Source organism: Haemaphysalis longicornis, unplaced genomic scaffold (genome assembly GCF_048455015.1).
Source record: "Haemaphysalis longicornis isolate Haplotype H1 unplaced genomic scaffold, Haemaphysalis longicornis Haplotype H1 scaffold_5, whole genome shotgun sequence".
Classification (NCBI taxonomy): Eukaryota; Metazoa; Arthropoda; class Arachnida; order Ixodida; family Ixodidae; genus Haemaphysalis; species Haemaphysalis longicornis.
In genome coordinates this window covers 3754659-3779184 of record NW_027526385.1, presented here as the reverse complement: position 1 = coordinate 3779184, position 24526 = coordinate 3754659, and the positions used below count along the sequence as shown (strand labels likewise).

The 24526-nt window shown below is 48.3% G+C and overlaps 1 protein-coding gene across 1 annotated transcript; it reads right to left on the bottom strand.

Moving 5' to 3' along the window:
- Window positions 1-285: 285 nt before the first annotated feature.
- LOC144139019 (uncharacterized) lies at window positions 286-7073 on the bottom strand. The gene is made up of 3 exons (XM_077671515.1): window positions 6944-7073; window positions 6444-6662; window positions 286-2653 (listed from the first exon to the last, which is right to left on the bottom strand). Exon 3 carries the CDS (start codon window positions 2607-2609, stop codon window positions 516-518), a length of 2094 nt encoding a protein of 697 aa, XP_077527641.1. The 5' UTR covers window positions 2610-2653; window positions 6444-6662; window positions 6944-7073; the 3' UTR covers window positions 286-515.
- Window positions 7074-24526: the final 17453 nt, after the last annotated feature.

The following is a 24526-nucleotide window of genomic DNA, read 5'->3' as shown; positions in this document are numbered from 1 at the left end:
CGAGGAGCGCCGAGACAGTTCGCGCAACAAACGCCCGGTTCGCGAAACCGGTTGCCGCCGGTTCTAGCAGGTGCTGAGGCGTTCCATTTTGCGAGAAATGGGGAAGCCTGCGCACAAAACGGTCCGGGCATGCCGCTCATGCATGAGGAAGACGGTGATATTGATGGATACGCCGATTACTGCTACCACAGGGAAAAGCGACAACAGAACATGTAAAGAATTTCTAACCTAATGCAATGAGTGGCGGTGTCTCCTTCAGTGCTTGCATAAAAAGATATCCTCCAGCTCCGCTATGGTTCAAGTTTGCGCGACTAAGTGCAAGCTTTGCCAATTTCTTTTTACAGATAATTGACTGGAAGTAAGAAAATGGGTAAATGGTCAATGACAGAAAAACAGGGAAGATTAAAATGTCGAAAACACATTCTATTTCGGTTCGAAGTAATTAACTTCGTAAGTGCAATCATACGAAAATACAATGGAATTTCAGTTTAGCGACGAATGACACTGAGCGCGCCTTAAGCGGGCGATGGATTGACGGGCAGAATGTCTGCAAGCTTCACGTAGCGCCTGATGTCTAACCAGGAGTATTCGTCGATGCTGCTCAACCGAACTTCGCCAGCATGGCAGACAACCTCGCCGCTCACAACTGCGGCCATGCGCATGAAAAGATGCATTCCCTTCAGGCTGTTCAGGGTGTCGCGTATCTTCTGCTTGGCCTCGCTTTCGTCCACCGACAGAAGGCGGCCTGTTATCGCTTCCAGGGCTGGATGGGAGGCGACTTGCTCGAACGCGTACGCACAAGGCCTGCTCAAATTTCCCGCCACAAAGTGAGCTCCGAGCGTGACGAGGTGGAAGTTGCGCTGCACAACCTGCAGGACGCAGGAGAGATGCTCCGTGAAGAGCATTCCCACTCCGTGAAAGCGAAGGCAGGCCAGGGTGCGGTTCTGCGAAAAGTCCGGAAACAACTTGGTGACGAACGTGCGACTGGCCTCCTCGTGGGCCTCCAAGCCGAAATCGTGTATGCCGCTGCTGGACCTGACGACGGTGGCGAGGAGAGCCGCCTCTTCCTCCGTGAAAGACGATATTTTCACGTACAGTTTTCGCAGGCTGGTGTTGCAGCCCACGGAGCGGAGAACCGCCAGTCGAAATAACGGCACGCCCATAACGAACCCTTCTGGCAGACCTAGCTTCAGCTCCTTAAGCCACCTGGCTCCTTGGAAGTACTGCGCGATTACAGACGCCAGTTGCGGATCTAGATCCCAAGGGCTGATGTCAATTCGTAGCGTCGTTATATGAGCACACGACTGAAGCGCTGTAGCGGCTATAGTAAACCAAGCTAAGTCGCTGCCCGAAACAAAAATACTCACATTCTGCAGTTGCTTGCAGTTAGTCAGTATATCGTAAGGGCAATCGGTTAGCGAGCCGCTCTTCTCCTCCTCCGAATGTGGCTGGGTTGAAGCCCTGCGACCACGAAGCATGAAATACCAATCGAGATCTTCTATGACGACTTTCTTGATATTGGAGTTGTTGGCCAATTTTCGGAAGAATGCGACGCATTCCGTGGGAGTAAAGGACGATAGGTTCAGCCTGAGCGCCTCGAGGGACCGATTGTTCTGCAGGATGGAAAGCCAAGGAAGAATTCGCCTAGACAACGCTCCATCGTCGTCCATATTGTACTTGCGCTCGCCCGGGGTGTGCCATTCGCAGTGGTTGAGGCTGAGGCGCTTGACGGTCGAGTTCTCTTCGAGAAACGTTTCGACCGCGCTGGCTGCGCCGGCACCAACGAGAAAATAAGACAGGGACACGGTCTGAATGGCTCTGCTGTGACGAAGGATCTCCACGACAGATTCGAGGTCCGCCGTTCCTATGCTGGGGCACGAGTTGATGTGCAGCGCCTCGGGCCCAACGTGATTCTCGAGGTACTCGACAAATGCCGTTCCCGCCATCAGGCAGCTCGAATTCAGGGAAAGCGCCACGAGGGTGGTGTTGCTTGCCAGCGCGCGGAAGAGGAGTCCCGCTTCGCGCCTGCTCATCCTCCAGTTGGGCAAGGAGAGGGCCTTCAGCGACCAGGAGGTCTCGATGAGGGCGCTCAGCGATTGGACGAAGCCGGGGGGGAGTTCCTCCAGGTCGCACCTCAACTCCGCCAGGTCGCTGAACAGCGGCAGGGTGGAGACGATGCCTTCCAGGAGCCACTTGTTCCTCGCCACCGCCAGACGTTTGAGCCACAGCGAGGAGCGGAGGCAACTGGCGATCATCCTCTCGTACTTGGGCAGAATGCGCCACGGTTCGGTGTGCACGGCGACGACGCAGCGGTGGCTTTCCAGGAGCCAGTAGACGAGCGAGAAGGCCTGGTGCCTCTGCTGGGTGGTGTACGGCTGCGGGCCGCCGTAGTCGACGGAGAAGAGGCACAGCTGTCCGAGGGAGCACTCCCGCAGGCCGAGGTTCACGCGGGACAGGAATTCGTTCCAGACGTGCAGGTCGTCGTAGATGTGGCATATCTGGCCGTCCCTCGCCGTGCAGCAGTCTGGGCGGCTCAACCCTGCGCTCGTGAAGCGGCTCCTGCAGCCTCGGAGATCGGCGAGCTGGGGTCGCGGAGTCCTCCCGTTCATTTGACCTCAACGAGTCCTCGATGGTAAGTGGTCGAAGTACGGAACTGCAACGGAACAAGAAAAAAAAGCGCGCGTAACCTACTTGACGTCTTACTTTGCCTTTCAATTCAACACGTTCACGGCCTTGTTTTATTTCTATCAGGTGTTACATTATCAGATCTTGGCAAATAAATAAATAACGAGAACTTGCGTCCCTGTTAAAGAAACTTCTTAAAAATGAATGAAGTAGGAATTCAATACCATCCTTTCTTCTTTCTTTCCCGTGCATTCGCCCTTCGCGCTGCCCCTGGAGATGTTCAACCGATACCTACTCGTCCATCTGTCGATTTTTCTGAGCGAGAGAAAGAATTGGACAAAAACTAATATGCTGCTGGCGGCGTATATTTTTATTCATACAAATTATTCACATGAAGTTTAATTAAAATGCTAGGACAACCAAGAAGACGCACAAAAAGGTATTTTTTCATCACACTTTTTAGACACGGTAAGTAAAGGGCACATACTGTTGGGATAGTCCGGTCACCAAGCAAAGGACGTCGTACAGTATTCCGAATTGCATGACTGTTGCTAATATGTTAATGTTAGCACCAGTTAATATACAGGGTGTCCCAGCTATCATGCACCAAGATTTAAAAAAAGAGAAATTGTGTAACTCGAAGAAAACCTAGTGCATAATGTTTGCAGTACTGTGAAGAAGCGGAGAGAATTTTTTTAGTTAATGAGACTTAATTAATTAATTGTAATTAATTATCTAACTCGAGAAATACTGTCCTAATCACTAAAGTGTCAATGAGGCACTTGTAGGTAACCACGAGGGGCATCTAACTGCGCTATTTTCAGCGACGAACTAATTGCGTACTCATTTATTTTGACTGATAAAGGAAACCCGCGAAATATGAAAAATACCACGTGACGACGCTTACGCGCGCATTGTAAAGCAGCGTCCCCAAACAAAGCTGATTGAAAGCAACTGCTTCGCGTGTTACCCGCCCGAAGAGACAGCGCATCACCTTGATAATAGCATGCATGGAAGGAGCAGCAGGGCAGCAGCAGCAAGATTCGCGGGACGCGTGTGCAGATAAGGAACAAACTCGGTCGCGATTTCTTCTTTCTTTCTTTTGTCTATTTCATTCTGGCTAACTCAGAGGCAGCCTGTTTGAGGGCGTTGCTTTACGGTGCGCGCGGAGGCGCCGTCACGTGGTATTTTTCATATTTCGCGGGTTTCGTTTATCAGTCAGAATAAATGTGTACGCAATTAGTTCATCGCTGAAAATACCGCTGTTAGATGCCCCTCGTGGTTACCTTCAAGTGCCTCATTGACACTTTAGTGATTAGGAGAGTATTTCTCGAGTTAGATAATTAATTACAATTAGTTAATTAAGTCTCATTAAAGAAAAAATACTGTCCGCTTCTTCACAGTACTGCAAACATTATGCTCCTGGTTTCTTTCGAGTTACGCCTTTACTCTTTTTATAAATCTTGGTGCATGATAGCTGGGACACCCTGTATGTGAACTTGCTAATATGGGCGTGAGCGTAAGAGCCCTGCACAAATAACTGGCTTGTTCACATATAGGGTTAACGTTAAGCTTAAAGGAGTACTGACACCAAATTTTGACGCCTAAAAAATGATATAATTTGCTTCAGTAGTTTGTACAGATGCCTCACAGAATTTTTTGCAGCGATCCGAGGCCGGAATCACATCTAAAATCGATTGTGATTGTCCGGGCCGCGAGCTTCCACAAATCGGCAGCACTAGCGAAATCGCTTTCGGCATGACGAAACATCGGCCTGCGTGTCTGGCCGGTTCAGGGTGACGTCATATAGTCGTTTTCGTAACCGGAAACGATATCCTTCGCTGCTGTTGTCGGTGGTATTCGTTTGGGCAGGAGACGTGGGCGTAGCTGTGTGAGCAATGCTTGTAAACTTTGCGTGTTCGACGTCTTTGCTCTTCAGTTCGTGGCCGGCGCATGGTGTTCCCTTGCACTGGTGCCGAGAACTGCGCGGTGCCGGCACCGCGCGGTGCGCGATGTCGACGCGCACCACGGCGCCGCGGCGGTGCACGTCGCCGAGCTCGCCCAAGTTGTGCTATGGCAAGCTCGCGGAATGCGAAGTACTGCTCGTGGAAGCCTGTCCGAGGAAATCAACGACGACGCCAAGATGTATTATTTTCCACGCGACGACATGAAGCGTTAAATGTGGACTGAGTTCGTGCGCGGCGGCGGCCGCAAGAACTGTCGCCCAAGCCAGCGGGCTCGGCGTTGCTCTGGTCAGCTTGGGTGTTGGGAACTTTAGGCTTAGTATCGTGGAGACTATTTGGTCGCTGGTATCTGTACAACTGCGAATGACCATCCCTTACACAACTTTTCACCACACTATTATCCCCTTTTTCGCATATGGAGCTATGTTTTGGCGATAATTTCCGTTTCAGCGATCGGTGACCAAGACATCAGCCGTGGCCTGTTTTGATTCTAGCACGCAGGTGGCGCCATCTTTCGGCCGCTCGCCGCACCGCGGTGCCGACAGTGCTAGGTCGGAGCGGCGAACATCCGCTTCCGGTCAGCGTAGGCTTACCATCGCGGCAAATATCTGAACGCCGCTTTTAATTTCAGCGCTGATAACAACCCCTGGCACAATTTTTCACCACACTAACATCTACTTTCTCGCATGTGGAACTTCTTTTTCGCGATCAGATTGATTGTAAGAGTGGCGACAAGCTGTTGCTATCACGCTCTGCGCCGGTTCGAGGCGCAGTGATATAAAAAACGGACGACGGCGAAGACATCGCCGGCCTAATCGCCTGGCCAAATAAAGTTGTTCTGTCTGCCGGGTGGCAACGACTCATTCGAGTCTGACGATTCAGACGACATGTCGACTGCTCGGGCGAGTGGGGACCATGTGCAATCGTAGCAGAAGATGCGGCGAACGTCCCTGACGTCACGGGTGAGAACTTGACGTAAGGCTGGCCCGCTTGCAGGCTGGACTTCGAACGGCCATTTTCCCGCGCGACGACCAAATTTGAAACTGGTTGCAATAAACGTGCTATAATTAATTCTGTGTTGGTGGCTGACGGCTTTCGGTTCGATTTTCGTAATTACTGGGCCAATAGGTATTCTTTACAGCATAAAAACTGAAAGCGAGAGGGTCCCGTCACAAGAAGGACGCGCTAGAATGCAACCAAACTTAATGAATCTTCCCTTCACATCTGGACACGCGCTCTGGAGTGCCTTTAGGCGCGACACTGTATGAAATAGGCGATCAAACAATACATGCGCAGAGTTTCACAATATGCGGTCATGCTCCTTGGTGCTAAACCAGCTCGGCTCGTTTTTAACAGAAGCTGTCGGACGGTATTATAAGCCTTCCACTAAAGCGACGTCCACACGCGCTTTGTAAAAAAATGCGAGGTCCAGTACACTTCGTTCTCACTAACGTAATGTGACGGAACGTATCGAACCCTAATCCAACATAACCTAGCGATCAGAAAGCAATCATTGAAAACACCAATAATAATTTCCAAGCCATAGAAATTACAATTAAAAGACGAAAAAAAAAATAAAGGAGGCAAAACCGGAACCTCCACCCTTCCCATCAAGAAGCTTTGACGGAAGCTCTACACCACAGCGGCAGACGCTCTGGCCTGCGTCAGCCTGGTCGTAAACATTCGAATGTCGTCGGGCGGCCCTCTAGTCGCGGCTGCAGCGCAGAGCTGGCGTACTGACGGTACCCCAGACACCGCGTTTAATAAATGCTGACGTCACTCGGTAATCAAGCACTGCCTGTAACCACAGCATGCACTCAGAAGAATAGCGACATTCCGTTCCGCAGCACCTACCGTTTCAGAGCGTCGTTCGTTCAGGCGTGGCGGTCGGAGTGCGGGCGGTCTCTGCTTCTGCTGTTCCGTGAGGCTGCGACCGGTGTTCGGAAACAGCCTGGCGCCCCATGGCGATGCAGCCCGCGCGCTGTGGTGATGGTGATGGCGGTGACGAGCATGAGCCTCGCGACTTGGGGCGCACATCATGATTTTTTTGACGAAGAAGGATGTTCCAGCAACCTAATAAAAAACAACGGCGAAGAAATTTCACGAGCGTGAGAAAGTTTAAGGAAGGAATGCTGGACAGATATCAACAGAAAAGAAAAGGCTAGGAAAGAAGTGTTGCAAAAACTCCCGATTTGGAATCGTCCGATGGTGCATGTTCCCAACTCCATATCGGTAACCAAGCGTATGCCAACGACATCGCTCTCACCCGTGATCTGTGCACTTCACGAAGCATCACACAAACGCACCGCTGCGCACATGTCCCCATACCGTCCCACAAACGGACCGAAACTCACCGTCATGTCGTCGGACGTGCCGTGGCGTGGTGCGAAGTGTGCAATGGCCATTCGTGGGGCCCACGGGGCCCTTGTACACCTGGTACCTATTGGAGTGCTTACATCCGGATCACGTTCATTAATAGCAGGCGCCTGCGTCACAGGTGAACATATTTCGGTAGCAAGTAGCGCATGACTGGTCACGCATTAAAATACATCAAATGGGAAACAACGGGGTAAATAGAAGGGAGTTGCGCAGAGTAAGCGAACGGTAGATTGGCTAAATCACGAAGAGGGTCATCGCCGTTGCCTATTGTTAATCGGTGAGTCGAAACTAAATCCGCGAAGTTATTTCCAGGGAATTGCACGTTTCTATCTCGCGCGCCCCCCAGTAGCAACAGTTATTATAGGCCAAGAGCACCGCACCAGCGTTTCACTGGATCGAGCCAACCCTCTACTCGCCGAGGAAGCGGCCATTGCTTTAGCGCTTACCCAAACTCAGGTTGAGACCGTAATTACTGACTCTCAACAGGCTTGTCGCAACTTTTCAGCGGGAGAATACACAAAATTGCACTTAAAATACTTCAACAGAAGCCACTAAGAAGACCCGCCAAGATAATCTGGGCGCCTGCGCACATTGGACTCTCAGGGAACGAGATCGCCCATCTCACAGCTCGAGAATTGACCGGCCGAGCACCTGAAGAAGAAGATCTGCGTCCGCTTCCTCTAGTCTCGTTTCATGAGATTACAACGCACTATCGGCTCCAAAGACAAAAGTACGCCCCACCGCACAAACAACGGTCACGATAGAATACTTCGTGCCCTGCAAACTAATACTTACCCCCACCCTAGCAGAAACCACCACATAGCCCCCACCCTGTATCCCCGTTTGTGCCGCTTCTGCGGGGAGTTTGGAACACTTTTTCACATGGTCGGCGGCTGTACACAAAGCCCACTTGACCCGCCCAATCCCTTCCACACCTATGAGCTTTGGGAGAGCGCCTTGGCCAGCTCTTCCCTCGACGTCCAGCGCAAGTTGGTGGAGAGGGCAGAAGACGCGGCCCGTGCCAAGCCCGTGCAAATGGACTCCTGGAATGAGGAGGCCACCCTAAGGACTCTTTAATAAGAAACAATAAACATGTTTAGTCTCTCTATCTCGCGCGCAGCTTGGCGTCCGAATGAAAGCGAAAAAGCGAAGCTTCCTCGTCGTTTCCTCTTTAGCCAGAACGCCAACCAGGGACGCGGCAAGTTAACGGCATGACCGTTTACAGAAAACAATTCAGCACCCATGAAATAATCGGTCCATTTCAGCGGTACGCAACAGGTAAAGAGAACGAGACCTACTAACACCCCATGCGAACACTTTACCGGCTGCCCTATAGGCGGTATTCGTTGAAAAGCTTAGCTGTCAATTTCATCGCTTGGCAACACTGGAAACGGCCACAAACATGGCCGATGCGCCACGGACATGGCGCGGCTTGGGCCACTGCGCCCGCCCGCCGAAGAAAAAAAACAAAACAACAGAGATGTTATTAATCGCACTCACATTGGACTCGAGGCAATACTTTGCGTTCGTTGAGGTAGAGTTTGCTTATCACGGACAAGTACCGACATCCCGCGGAGCCCGACGTAACGAGTGGCGGTGCACTCGCACGGTTGCCTGCATGCGCGCCTCGCCAGTGAATACAGGCAATTGGCGGTGAGATGTTTGAGTGGCGCCCCCTGGCTCTGACGTCAGCTTAGGGACTGGCGCCGCTGTCGTCTGCTACGCTCCGCTCGTAAGGGGCAGCAGTGCCTGCGCTAGAAATCGCCCTCTTTGATGCTTTAATGCATTACAAGCGTATTTCTAGTAATTCAGTTATTCTTGCCAACTTCTGAAACATCTAATTTATTTGAAGCTGTATTTACCACAAGTTTGCAACGCACGGGGAGAGAGAGAACAACCTTCTTCGGAACATCGGTCAGAAGAGCGTGCGTAAGTCGTCCTTTCTAGCTTATTCGCGAGGATCAGCACTCAGAGCTCCTCGATAAGTCTTCAAAATAGGTGGACTCCCCTGCAGTATTTCTCAGATGCTCCTATGAAGACTCAACAGTCTAATGCCACTTACCAAACAGCGGGCCCATACACGCGCATCGCACAGCAGGAAATAAAGCGGCTGTCTTCTATTTCTTTTGTTTTCGTTGACTTGTTTCAGATCAATTTTTTGGGAGGCCGAACGCATTACTATTTCTGCACCGTCACAAACGTCTTATTAGTAGGTTCGGGGATGTTTGGGAGGCTCACAAGGTTCGTGTGGATATTTTCTTAAGGCTGTAAGGCATACAGTACCTTCCTCAGAAATTGGCTTTCGTTATGGCTGCGTACAAGAATGTGCATATCCGCAGCGTGCGTTGTTTATTCACATGCAAATACAATGAGAAGGTTTGTGCTACGCCACCGCGATCGCGCCCTAGACAACGTTGTCCAGAATATTCGAACGCGGCTTTTGTGCTCCGAATTTCTATCGTAACCATCCTTATCATAACGAACTTACTATCAACCCAAACAATTAGGGAAATGGTTACGGTGTTGAAGGCTTGATATACTCGCAAACGAATGTAATAAATAGTATACGTGCACATGTTGCAAGAATCGAAACCGATTAATATTTCCAAGCAGCTCTTTATTGCTCTCCAATCCTTCCAGCCGTAAAGAACAAATTCTGGTCTACTCTGGATGGTGTCCTATGAATTGAAGAAAATTACTATTACTCTTAGGTCCTGGGCTGGGGACCCGGCCAACTAATATGCTCGATTTTATGGTGTTAAATGAAGTTTTCTCCTCCTCCTTCTCCTCCTCCTCCACTCGAGTGCAGTTTTCATATAAAGCATGTTTGAATATTGGGAAGATATGGCTGTGGGAAATGTACCGGAATATCCCTCGAGGTATGAACAGGTATAGTGTTACTGTATCTTTACTGTAGACGGGACTCCTTTTGCTCAATAAACCCATACTGGTTAGAAGCCTGGTATAAAACCAGCAAGCGCCTATATACACAGTGGGTTATGTGAAACTCAACCTGCAGTTTTTACATCCCACAGTGCATGTCAGCATGTACTTTCATGCCATTAAAACGTGAAGAGTTGTGATACAATACTTTCGAGCAGTCGCCAAGGTTGCAAAAACTGTTTTACCTTACGTATGATTACTGGGAATCGTAATGCCTTCTGCCAAAGCCGACAGCCCCGAAGGCCAAGAATTTGTGTTGGTCTTGTATTTTCGCTGTTGTCGGTTACTAGCAGCTGGCTGTTTTCTTTGTTCGAAAGATTGCTCGATACAGAAACTGATGCCTAGCTCCGACTCTTCGCGCTCCGCACAGGACCGGCTTCGCAACGGATGGGGCGAAGCCGGCAATGTCTCTTCCGTAGCGGTATCCAAAAACTTTAACTCACGCCTTGAGCTAGTGTATGCGATTTTAAGTCTATTATTATGATAAAAAGTTACGCGCACGCAAAATCTGGTACGGACAAGCATCAGACGCCAGCCGAGCCAATGAAATAGCAGGAAGAGCGAGCCCGAGTGAAGCAGACGACAAAGGCGAGAATCCCTAAGCCGACGTCACGGATGCGTAGCGCGCAGCGCCACCCGTGGTCGCGCTCACCGCCAATACGATGAACGCCAGCGCCGTGGCGCCACCTTCTTGGGCAGCGCCAGAAGCTCTGCCATAGCGTGACGGCGGAGCTTCATGAGCAGAAAAGCATTGAAGGAATCTGGTAGTAGTTGAGCGAAGTACTTGGAGCAAACTTGCAAGGTGGGCATCCCATTTTTTTTTTTTTCCAAACCGCAGGTTCCGTATCCACAACGCCCTGCGAGACGCATCGTCTGCTTCTCGCGTGACGCGATGAAAGGATACACTTCTGTCCTTAATTGTGCTGACAAGGGGACGCAACAAAACCCCTTACACGTCCGCGTCTTGCGTCTTTGGTTCTTCTTTCGGCGGCATCACGACAACTACGCAGTTACGGCCATAAACGTGCGCGCCGCGGTATCCGGAAAAGTCTACCGGCGGACCTGATAAGCGCGATGCTCGCGACAGCCGCTAGGTGGCGAGCGCAAACACGAGTCACGAATAGCCTTACATTCGACTATAATTCGGCGGCGAGTTCTGGCAGTGATAGTGGCTATAGTCTTGCCTTCGGTAGCGAGTTATGGCTGTGAAAATGGCAAAGGTATAGCCTTCCCAAGCAACCACGGACGTACGTAGTACATCCAAAAAACAGCCGAACATCCAATGCCAAGTATGGGCGGCCACTGTACAGGTGCCGTCAGAAGTAATTGGAGCACGGGAGCTGTGGCCGAAACGCATAGGAGCGCCGCGTAGCTACACCAGCGGTAAACGAAGGGAGCAGAACACGCATGCCCGCCTGCCGGACTTCTTTTAACGCGGCTTCGACCATTATTCGCAGCATATTGGTCTCAGCGATGGCGCTGATAGCAGAGGCGGTTATCTGGCAGCGTCGCTCGCACGATTTTAGCGCACGCGAGCTGCTAGAGAAGCGCCGCGATCGCAGGGATCTGGAGTGACATTTTTTAAATGCTGAGCATTTCTTTACCTCACGATGTCACCCGTTCTAGGCGTCCGTAGTAGTCCGCATCGCTCGCAGGTGCGCCCTCTCCCCCGCTCCTCCTCGCCTACTCTCCGCTCGCATCGCGCGCTCTCTCCGCGGTCGGTTCGCGCCCAACAGGTGGGGGCGCGCGCGTCGCGGGATCAACAACATCTGTGGTTCAGCGACCACAAGGCCGTCGTCCTCGGTGTCGTGCAACAACACCAACAGCAGCAGCAAAAACAAGAACAACTTCAATAATGACGTCTCCCATCGACTCCCTCGAATGGGGGGACTAACTCAACCAGAGGCATCTAGACGTCGACGACGCAACAACAACAGCCAGAGAAGAAAAGAGAGAGAAGAGAAAAATAATAATCATACCCACCTGCTAATAAATGATGTCACGTGACCACGTAATTACGTCTCCTCATTTAATTACAATATAACAACCAACAGCAACAAGTGCAACAACATTAACGTAACGCAAACTACTTAACGTCGTGCGCCCCCAGAAATGCTCTGCATTTGATCGTGCCCCTCGCGAGGGGGATGTTTCTAAATTCTCATCTGTACAACTACGCCTCCTGCGTCCTGATCTCTCGCCTACTTTTTCCCATTGTTCCGTGCCGCCACCATGATCATTTTCAGTTCGGATTACGTGACATTTGTTTACACTGCGACGGTTCATGCATGGCGCCGCCATTTTTTTGTTTATGCGTTTTAGCCCGTCAACCCTGGTTGGCTTAGCGTGTCCTCCCTGCTCTGCGGCTGTGCGCGACTGACGTCGTTCCCAATGCGAATCGAAGATAAGGCGTGTAACAGCATTTCAGCAGCAGAAGTGTGCCCAAAGTTGCAGTTTTGCTGCATCTTCGGTAGTGTTGTTAACAAGCTATCCGGTCGAAGGTAACGGCGAGGCCATAGATGCGGCCATCTCGCAACCCTGATAAACGCCAAAATGGCCTCCGTTGCTGACCTTGCGTGCCTCATTGGCGGTACTCTACTACCTTATCTGCTGACACTACGCTCAGCTTCTCTGGTGGCAAATGTTGTGTCCTGCATAGCCTGACGCATGGGCTCGGCGTCTTGTTCAAGAACTGCTCTATTTAGTGACACTAGCCTTCAAAGATAATCTGCAAACATAATCTTTACCAGGAACACGTGGTGGGGGAGTCGTATTGTTCACAGGCGCCTTACCATCCGTAATTCGATATCGATCATTGTTTCGTGGTTTACTTATTAAGCGAATTATGAGCTGTATGCCTGATTAGCCTGATGCAGGCGCTCGGCGTCTTAGGCTGCGCCTTGGCGTTTTTTCCCACCAGATGAAACCATTTGTTGGATATAGGAATATAGCTCTGCTGCAATATTTTAAATTTTGGGGTGCATCTTGTGCCACACAATAACTTAGAATACGTTACTAGAGCACTGCTGCAGAGCTTTATTGGAGGAATCATATAGGATTCGATGCGCAGCTATCTCCGCCTCTGGCACTAATGGCGCATGTTCGCGGCACCCGTCGTGGCGCCCCGCAGAGAGCGGCGGCGCGCGGCCATGTTACCTCTGCTGTGGCCACGCCTGTACAGTGGATATCCAGCAACGTATGTACAAAGAATGTACATTTCTGTACGTCCGAAGGACATCAGCCCATGGACGTACAAATTACCCCTAAGCATGAAATAATGGTGTAAATTAAACATAAAAGCAAACACAAAAAGTTACTCCGCTTTTCAATTAAAAAGAACTTGTACATGAACGCCCTGACTTCCATATCGGAAGTTAGGTCCGCATATTGCTGAAATGAAGGTTAATATTGTTTGACTTTTTAAAGCAGCTCACCGACTCCGACAATGATCTGTTTCGGGAAGGGTATACAGTAAAAGCCCGTTAATTCTAATTCCTCATGCGCACGACGGCATGAGGACGAACAAACGATCGGGGCGTACGCTATGACGTGTCGTCATCGTTCTCAGCAAATGTTGCCACGATACAGGGAACGCTGGAGTTTTTTTCTCTTTTTTTTGTGTGTGTGTGGGGGAAATGTTGGCAAGGTTCCAAGTACTTTTTGACAAGGTTCCAAGTACAGTAAAAGAGCTAGCATGTCTGATTGTGAAGCTCAGTACTAAAAGTAAAGCAATGGATTCCCACATTCATGAGGAACTTGGCATTCTTCAAAAATCAGTTGACTTTATGAGCAAGGGCTTTGACAATTTTAAGAAAACCTTGGACGACACGCAGAAAGAGCTGCGTGGCCTGAAAGCAGAAGATGCCAGACTGGTAAAAGAAAACTGAGTTAACCAAGCAAATTACGGAAACCAAGGGCGACCTAGCTGAGCTTTAACAGTACAGCCGTGGGAGGGCTAACCTAGAATTAAAAGGTATTCCTAAATCAACCGAAAAGACAGTGACCGAGATTGTTACCGCGCTTGCCAAAAAAGTTGGAGTAACACTGTCACAAGCTGATATTGATATAGCCCACTGGGTTACCGACTAAAGACAGGAATGTGTCGCACATTGTCATAAAATTCATGTCCTGCGCAGCCCGCGATAAGCTGCTTGGTGCTACAAAAAAAAAATGCGACTGAATACATCTGGCTTTAGAATTGCCGGATCGACGCCTGTCCTACGTATAAAACCTGCTGGGAAAAGCCATTGCCGCAAAAAAAAAAAAAAAAAAAAAAACACGTCACAATTGGCGACACGCTTGGGTTACGAACGGGCGCATATTGATGAAAAAAAGCTGACAACTTCGAAACTATCCGCATCTGCAACGAAGCCCATCTTGCGCAGATACCATAGGCCCCTTCTGTTATGCTGACTTCTTCTGTAGTTGATAACTTCGATAAAACGAAGGGCACACACTCCATACTGGACTGCAATATTAAAAGCGCTGCAAAAAACAGCGATGCTCTTTGCTCCCTTCTAACCCAGCATTCATCTATGTATGCTGTCATTGCGGTGACAGAAACCTGGTTGAGTCCTGGCGAAAGCTATAACATTCCAAATTACTTGTTCATATCCCACCCTCGAGAAGCAAATAACAGGGGAGGAGGAGTAGCAATATATATTAGGAAGCCTCTCGCATATACAAAATGTTCGTACTTACCTGCCGCTACTAGTTCTGAATCTTTATTTGTAGAAATTGATGATGTTGTTTACGGTGCTGTATATAGACCCCCTCAGTCGCATCGCAAACTGTTTCTGAAGAACCTTGAAAGTATTTTCTGTTACCTAAACGACAACCATAAGAATACTTCAGTATAATGTGCTGTTGGGCTAGTTGGTGCATTATGTATCACGAAACTTGCGCTAAATGGACAAACAGACAGACGAAGGAAGACGGACTATGCGCAACTCACAACTATTTATTTGCAGGAAAAGAAGTTGCCTCATATAGGCTTCTACAAGACAGAAAAAACACATAAAGGCAGATAGTAAAATCGATGGCAACACCACAGTAAAGATGGTCCTGTAGTTCGTTTCCCCGAAGTCCCATGTCGATCAGGAACCCAATCGCCCGGGCTCCGGTTGATTTGGCAGGAGGCTGGCAGGGCGATGGTGTTGAAGTTCTTGGAGATGGCGGTCGAATTGACGAACTCGAGGCGTTGGGGTTGATTAAATGAAGCGAAGAGTTTATATACAGCTATTTACAGTAGGAAAACTGGGTACATGAGTAATAAAAGGAAAACTTCAAACTTCAGCTAGACGCTAGCTCCAAGTGCGCACAAATCACTTGAGCTTCTCAACTTCGTCTAACTCTCCTATCCTCGGAGCGTACACAAACCGCTCGAGAAACGACGGCCAAGACTCTGTCTCGCCGCAAGATCCGTCTAGTTGCCCGGTACGGCGCTGCACCCTAAACCTCCGACGCGATCTTAACCTCTAACCTAGGGGGCTCACAAATCCCAACCTAGCTTCAACGGTCGAGACTCCTTGTCCCGCCGGGAACTGCCCAGCTCGGCGCTCAGACAAGAACGATTTCCAACGGCCAAGTTCGGCCTTATAAAACCTCGAGATCACACTCTCTCGGGAACGCCCCTGTAGAGTTCGTACACGCGTAAGGGAGTGCCCAAATTCACGTAGACAGCTGTCACTCAGCGCGATACGGAATATTCAATGAGGCGCCGCCATCTTTGGGTCAACGGCACGCTCGCGGCCGAGCAGGTGCGCGTGACCCCTCGGGGTGAGAGCGAAAGGCGGCGACAGTGCACTGGGCCGGCCAGGGCGCGTTAACAATGGTGTCTCGCGCGGCGCGCGCTTCGACGCCGGTAACCCCACCACCTCCGCGCATCACGCAGATGGTTCCCGGAATCTGGCCGCGCCGTCTGCTTTCTCAATGGGGGATTATCCCTGTGGTATGCGGTGGGCCAGACAATCCCTCTCCCGTGCGCTCCGCGACGAACTGGCGACGGCTGCAGCGTAGAGTCTACAGTGCTGGACCACCAGACAGAGCGGTGGGTTCTCACGCGCAGCCCGGGCGCCTGGCCGCTAATCTCATAAGTGGACCTTACAACCACAATACTCAGAGCCCGCCAACCGCTTGCTGTCTAAAAAAACGAAACTCATTGCTAAAAAGTGATAATGATGGTTCACTGATGCACCCATCGCGATTTTTTTCAATGAAGTACGATTCTGAAAGCTCACGCGCCACAGTGTCATGGCTTCTGCCAATGATAATGGTTTCTTTGAGGCGCGGCGTACAACAACAATCACGGCAATGCATGGGCAAGTGTGATCCAGTGCCTTTCTTGGTTGATTAATCGTGCTCCCTGAGGCGATCATTTATGCAACGTCCGCTTTGCCCAACATATACCTTGTCACCAGTGAGCGGTATCTGGTAAACTATGCCAACTTTGCATCCCACGTACTTCTTGGCGTGCTTCTTACTACATGGATTAGGCTTCTTTTTTTCCGGCGATACGGCTGCACAACCCACCTAGCTTGCGTGGTCACGCCGTGGTGCAGAAAACACAATCGGAACCCGATACTTCGTAGCAACCCGCTTAAGGTTGTGAGCTACTTTATGGGAATATGGCACCACCTCAGGCCTCGTTTTCTTTTCGGCTGCAACCTTAGGTTTGACCCGCTTACGCTTTAGTTTTTGAAGCAACGCCTCAGAAACAGCCGCCAGTATCGACCGAGGGTACCCGGCATCCAATAGTCGAGAGACCTGGGCGTCAAAACTGGTTTGCATACGATGAGTACAAGACTTTTGTATAGAGGACTCCAAGCACATCAAGGCTATCGCACGTTTTACAGTTTTTGAGTGAGCTGATTCAAAGGGCAGGAGCCCTTCGGTCGCGCGGGGACAAAACGTCCAACACACATGTTTTTATGCTACGCAGAAGTCAATATCTAAAAACCTCAGGTTATGCCCCTTTTGCATTTAGTGCGTAAATTTCAAGCTGCCGCCCAATTTACTGAACGTATCTAAAACTTCTGCAACGCTTTCTTGGTAACTCAGACCCTCCCGCCTTTTCAGAACGATCAAGTAGTCATCCCCGTATCTAAAGATTTTTTGGATGTTTCCATTGTCCATATCACGTAGTAAATTACGGTCTAACCGCGAAAGAAAAATGCTTGACAGAACTGGGGCAACGCACGAACCGATACAGATCCATTTTATCGTCATGCTTCACGACCGTGGCGGAAAGGTAGAACTCGAGCAGGGACAAGAAACCACTAACTGAAATACCCGCAGCATTTTGAAACCTTGTTGCGCCATTCTCCTCAATACATTCTTGTACGCTTGTCAATAATTCACCATGTGGAATTGAAAAGAACAACTCTTCTACATCTACGGAAAACAATCCACCAACATCACCATTTTTTCGCACAAAGTCTATCACTTCCTGCGAATTTCTGACGGCAAACGGATCATTGGTGCTTAGCGTATTCAAAGGTTTCTGTAGATACCTGCTTAACTCCCGTTGCCAACTTCCCTTTTCACTAACTATGCATCGAAATGGAATCCCTTCTTTATGGGTTTTGGCAGAAAAAAACATCCAAAAAATTTTAGATACGGGGATGACTACTTGATCGTACTGAAAAGGCGGGAGGGTCTGAGTTACCAAGAAAGCGTTGCAGAAGTTTTAGAGACGTTCAGTAAATTGGGCGGCAGCTTGAAGTTTACGCACTAAATGCAAAAGGGGCATAACCTGAGGTTTTTAGATATTGACTTCTGCGTAGCATAAAAACATGTGTGTTGGACGTTTTGTCCCCGCGCGACCGAAGGGCTCCTGCCCTTTGAATCAGCTCACTCAAAAACTGTAAAACGTGCGATAGCCTTGATGTGCTTGGAGTCCTCTATACAAAAGTCTTGTACTCATCGTATGCAAACCAGTTTTGACGCCCAGGTCTCTCGACTATTGGATGCCGGGTACCCTCGGTCGATACTGGCGGCTGTTTCTGAGGCGTTGCTTCAAAAACTAAAGCGTAAGCGGGTCAAACCTAAGGTTGCAGCCGAAAAGAAAACGAGGCCTGAGGTGGTGCCATATTCCCATAAAGTAGCTCACAACCTTAAGCGGGTTGCTACGAAGTATCGGGTTCCGATTGTGTTTTCTGCACCACGGCGTGACCACGCAAGCTAGGTGGGTTGTGCAGCCGTATCGCCGGAAAAAAAGAAGCCTAATCCATGTAGTAAGAAGCACGCCAAGAAGTACGTGGGATGCAAAGTTGGCATAGTTTACCAGATACCGCTCACTGGTGACAAGGTATATGTTGGGCAAAGCGGACGTTGCATAAATGATCGCCTCAGGGAGCACGATTAATCAACCAAGAAAGGCACTGGATCACACTTGCCCATGCATTGCCGTGATTGTTGTTGTACGCCGCGCCTCAAAGAAACCATTATCATTGGCAGAAGCCATGACACTGTGGCGCGTGAGCTTTCAGAATCGTACTTCATTGAAAAAAATCGCGATGGGTGCATCAGTGAACCATCATTATCACTTTTTAGCAATGAGTTTCGTTTTTTTAGACAGCAAGCGGTTGGCGGGCTCTGAGTATTGTGGTGTTTCCATCGATTTTACTATCTGCTTTTATGTGTTTTTTCTGTCTTGTAGAAGCCTATATAAGGCAACTTCTTTTCCTGCAAATAAATAGTTGTGAGTTGCGCATTGCCCGTCTTCCTTCGTCTGTCTGTATGTCCATTTAGCGAAAGTTTCGCGACACATAAGAATACTGTAGTTGTAGGCGATGTGAACATCGATATCTTAGGTGGCAGCTGTGATAACTATCAAAACTTATTAAATTCTCATGGGTTCCAAAATCTCATTCGCCCGACTCGCATCATTTCAGACACCTGCACATGCTTGGATCATGTCCTATGCAACTTCAAACCTGTTAGTTCCCTTTCAGGACCGTACGACATTCCCATAGCCGACCACCTACCTGCCAATAGCATTCCTATATCGCATCGATGGCAACCGCTATCGAGCCATGTAGTATAGCCATTTTCTTGGCTATACTACACAGCTCGATTACGACAGGGTTTCGCAGCTGCTCTCTGCAGCCAATTTTGAGGACCTTAAAGGTATGGATGGTAGTGAACATTGTCGGACCCTAGTCGAATGGATAAAGTCGGTGATCAAGGACAGCAGTAAAACAGTAAAGAAGACGTACCATACGCATCCAATATGCTCATGGATGACAGCTAACGTACTGAATACTATAAAAACACGAGATTTCTGGTATACCAAAATGAAACAGAACAGAGGGAACTCCTATTACACTAACCAGTTTAAAATGTATAGAAACAAAGCGATTGCAGCTATGCGTAAACAGAAGGGACTACACTACAAGAAACAAGTAACTTCAACTTCCAATGATTGCGGCAAACTTTGTAAAGTTATTAACTCTATTATACGGCCAACTCCATCAAAGAGAGTCCTTCCTAAAAATGCCGCAAATGCAGAATCTTGCAAATCAGTTCAACGAGCCCTTCTGTTCCGTCGGTTCAAATCTGCATTGTGGCCTAACCACACCAAAAGAACTTTCTCTACCTCCTTGGCATGGCCCTTCATTTGTTTACATCGACATAACTGAAACAGAGCTTATATCAACTGCTAAAAATTTGAATTCAGGGAAGGCTAAAGGCATTGATGGCATAGCTATTTTGATCCCTACAAAAAATAGAAATCCTAGCACCAACTTTACTATTACTTTTCAATAAAGCGTTCCATACGAGTATATCCTGGAATTCTAAAAAACTGAAAACCAAAATGCTCTCAACAATTACAGACCTATATCCGTTTTAAGTTGCATTAACACGTTGTTCGAAAAGTTATTAGCGATGCGAGTAAAGAATTTCCTGCATAAAAACGGTATTCTATCGCCGGACCAATATGGCTTTCAAAAAACCAAATCAACTTTATCTGCAGTACTTTTTCCTTGACAGATGTAATTAATGAGGCCCTGAACAACAACCTTTGCAATAGGTTCATTTTGATATCTTACGCCAAAAGCTTGAGCAATACGGATTCAGAGGCCAGTCACTCCAGTTTTTTAAAAGTTATCTGAGTGGGCGATACCAAAGGGAGACGGGCATGTTTCTCGTTTAAGACCAGTCTGTACGGGAGTGCCACAGGGCTCCGTTCTGGGACCTATTCTTTTTACGTTATATATTAACGATTTAACTCATTGCCTGTCTAAAGTAAGTGCCGTAATGTACGCGGATGACACAGCGCTACTTTTCACCACCCCGTCCCTTCATACTGCGGCACATATTTTAAAAGACGTACTTTTAAAAATCAGCGAGTGGTTCACGACAAATAGGCTTACTTTAAACCCCGATAAAACCAAATATGTAGTTTTTAGATCACCCTGCAAGCCTGTGGATTACACAATGGGCATGCTGAAGGTCAATGATAAAGAAATAGAAAAAGTCGACGCAGTTTTATATTAGGTGTATTGCTGGACGATGCGTTGAACTGGAAGCCCCATTTAGAGAGGCTGGGGAAGAAACTTTCCTCTGTCTGTTTTACCCTGACCAAAGCTCGACAGCATTTTGAAACTTGTATCTTGCGCACAATCTACTTCTCTCTGTTCCAATACCAGATAGCATACTGCATCGAGTGTTGGGGATTTTCCTATCACACATTCATCAAGCACATAATATGCCTACAAAAGAGAGCCTTGAGAATAATAAACCATGTTCCCCCTCGTACACCCTCTCTGCCTCTATTTTCCAAAACCGCAATAATGCCCGTGCTTACACTACGAGATTATCGTATAACTCTCTTGGTATATAAAATAATTTGTAACAACTTTCCCTTTCCCAGAACTATTTTCCAAACACCCGGTACAAGTAGCCGCTCTGCCTCGGAGGGCAAATTTTTAATCCCTTTCTCACATAACACATACGGACAACGCCGTCTTAAGTACTCCGGGGTTAACGTTTGGAATGGTCTTCCGTCATCAGTTTTACGATCAACCAGGGTAGATCATGCTTTGAAAGACTTTTTTTCACATCACACAATATCCAGCACATCGAAGAACAAAAAGTAAGAAAGTGAAAATAGCATCGACTTACAATGCCTTGTACATGATTTTGACTGCTGCTGTCTTGGGTGCAACGTTAATATCTGTAGCTTTTTAGCACTGATGATGTACTTCATTCCTACGTGCGGTCTGTTGTATGTGTGTTATTGCAATGTGAGCTATCCCCAGCTGTCTTATTCATAGTTTAATTTGTCTGTATAGAACGGAGCGTTTATTTTTAGCACTGTAATTAATCTTGAATGCGTCTTTCCTATTCCTACACATGCTTTTTATTGACAGTTTTTGGGGCACTTGTACATACCGCATTTCTTTCAAACATGTGATTGTGTGTAGCATAACCCCTGATTCCTCTGGGATATGTTTTTAATGGATCCATTACTAGCCAATAGGCTAAGGATCCCGACATTCATGCATGTATTCGGGGAAAATGCAAAAGAGACAATAAACAAACTTGAAACTTGAAACTCGAATCCTCCTAAGTGAGTATGCTTAGCTTGACAAACGTGTGCTCGATGCATGTAGTGAAGGCGGTGGTGTTATTGTTGCATGCACGAGCACTTGGCATTTTTGTTGGTATTGTTAAAACTGTGGACACCACACAAAACGATTTTCTCAAAAGCTTCGCTGTTAAAATTAGCCGTTTCTATCTTCTCCATGCAAACTTTGTGGAGAGTGCACTTGTGGTGTATACACTTGGTGTATTTCGGTGCACTTGTGGTGCACTTGTGGTGTATTTCGGCATCATTCCTATCATGTGTTTCCGGACGTGCCTGCAGCCAGCAGCTTTGAGAAGTTAGAGTTTTAACAAACAGCGAAGCTGTTTAGCAATTCGTTCATTGCGGCATTTTACAAAACTTCGAGTAACAGTACAAAGAAAAGAAATCACCGGCAGGATTCGAATCTGTGTCTGGTAGATCAACGGTAGCGTCGTCTGTGAGGAAGGTGAAAAACTATGTTTTAGAGGTGTTCTTCACAGCCAAAACGCAGAAGGTAGAGGTACCGTTCCGCGCAATAGTATCCGAGAACAAGACATGTCAATCGCGCATGTCGGCATTCCTACAGAAGCACTTGAATACACAAATCCAGAGAGACCCCGTCTCTGTATCACATCGAGAATCGGTTGTGGGATACCTCGAATAACATAACCCTGGTGCCTGTGAAGTGTTCAGCGTGGACGTAGAAGATTTGCATTACGCCATTCCGCATGACAAACTTCCAACAACCGTCAGGGAATGTACAACCGAAGATAACGATTAAATGAAGTTCATGAACAATAGCGGCGTATCGGTTAGCAGCTTCCCTGAGATTCTTTTGTTTTATCTTAATTTCACCCTTGTTGAGTGGCGAAATGGGGTCTGCACGCAAAAAAGGGAACTTGCATAGGTTGAAAGGTGGCCTCAGGGCTCAGCAGTATTTTTCTGGCAAAAGTTGACAGAACTGTGGAAAAAAACTTAAGCGGGATGTGCACAGAGCGTTTAGATATGCTGATGATGTTCTAGTTTTTACAGAACCTTGTCATCTCGTCCGCAGGGCACCAGACGTAATAAAAATCTTTAAGGAGTGTGGCTTGGGCCTCAAATTTACGTTCGAGCTCCCAAAAGAAAAGCAGATTCAATTCTTGGACCTGAAGTTGTTTATTGAAAGAAGACATCTTTGTTGGGAGTATGTCCAGGAATCCGGTGCTCTAGGTCCAGGAATCCGGTGCTCAATTTCAATTCAGGGCATTCCAAGATTGTTAAGACTGGCATAGCTGTATCTTCCTTACGCTGCGTTTTCACCAAGTCATGTGTCCATCGGTATGCCAACAGCTTTTCTGAACAAGTAGTCAAGCTGACGACGGCCGGGTACCGTAAGCATGTGATGCGTCTTGCCGTTGACAAATTAAAAATGGGGATCAAATCTGGTTCCGTAGCGGGTAGAGAAACGGAGTAAAAAAAAGTCTTCTTGGTTATGCCATGTGTGCATGAGTTGTCCCATGGCTTAAAAAATGTAGCAGGCCGTTATGGTCTAAAAGTCCCGTTATCGGTGCCAGACAAATTGGGAAAGATCTGTAGCGCCGTATATAGGAGGTTGGGAGGTATAGCTACACGTGGAAGCTGTGGTGTAAAATATGTGTCAAGTTTTGCGCTTTGTAGTGTTGGTGTGGTGTATGTGATTCCCTATGTCTGCGGTCAAGTTTATATCGGGCAAACGGGCCGATGCCTTAACATTCGACTAATGTAGCATGGACGTTCTTTGAAGGGCGATGACTATTCACACATTGCACATCACTGCAAAAAATGTAGAGGTTGTTTCCCTGTGTTTAAGGACAGAAGAGTAGTAGACAAGCATAAAAACAAGCACGCCCTAGAGATAATTGAGGCTTTCCATATTAGAACGAACGAGGGCAAGTGCGTTAGTGCTCCTCCTGTGTCATTACTTGACAAGGAATTGAAATTAATTTGAATTTCTTATCCGTTAGCAGATTGTGTGACTTCTTGGACGCGGAACTTTGTCGCGTGCCACACTGTTTAAAGATGTCAATTTGTTGTCTCTTACATGCATTCCCCGTGTTATCTGTTCGCGCGATATTATGGTATTTGTGTATAAATACGTGTTTTCTTCCTAATAAACTTGTAGTTGCGAGTTCAGCGGTGTGCGCCGTCCCATCTTCTTTTGTCCCTGCGTTTCTCGCGCTGTTTTTCACCATGAATCTTAATCTGCACCAACTAGCTCAACTTGCCATCTTACTTCAGATCAACGACCCGCCGCGGTGGCTCAGTGGCTACGGCGTTGCGCTGCTGAGCACGAGGTCGCGGGTTCGATTCCCGGCCGCGGCGGCCGCTTTTCTGATGGAGGCGAAAAGCAAAAACGCCCGTGTGTACGAGATTCCGGCGCACGATAAAGATCCCCAGGTGGTCAAAATTAATCCGGAGCCCTCCACTACGGCGCGCCTCATCCCCTGCGCTGCGTCGGCGCGTTAAACCCCACAATCAATCAATACTTCAGATCAACGGAGTTAGAGTCCGTCGTCTTACCCACTCGGGCTACGACCGTGAGTTAGCAGCCGGGAGTCAAACGGCTTACTCATTCGGCTGTGACTATGGGCAGGAGAATCACGTCCCCTGCTCGAGACAGACACGTGATAGGGTACGCGTTGCACCTGCGGGCGCTTAGTTTAAGTGTGCGCGATCCGTTCCTTCGTTCTGCTTCTTCACCGCCATAGCAACAATGATGGAGTAAAGGTCGTTGCGGCAGCGAAGAACAAGCAAGTCGGCTGCAGTCGTGGACGTAAATCGCCGTGATGGTCGTGAAGGCTGCGTACGGCTTCGCTACTATCAAGCCTTACGCGTTAGTGTAAGCTTCCTTCATGTTTTAGGTGCGGAGTATCTTAGGGCCGCACAATGTCCGTCCGCGTCCGTGCGCATAGCATTTACTCGCGAAAAATCCCAGAGGCACCGGCAAGATTCGAGCCTGTGTCTGGTAGACCAGACAGAGTTAGTGTCAGTCGTCTTACCCATTGAGCTACGACCGTGAGTT

Excerpts from the sequence above, each read along its gene's own strand:
- LOC144139019 (XM_077671515.1), bottom strand. The coding sequence starts at position 2,609 with ATGAACGGGAGGACTCCGCGACCCCAGCTCGCCGATCTCCGAGGCTGC.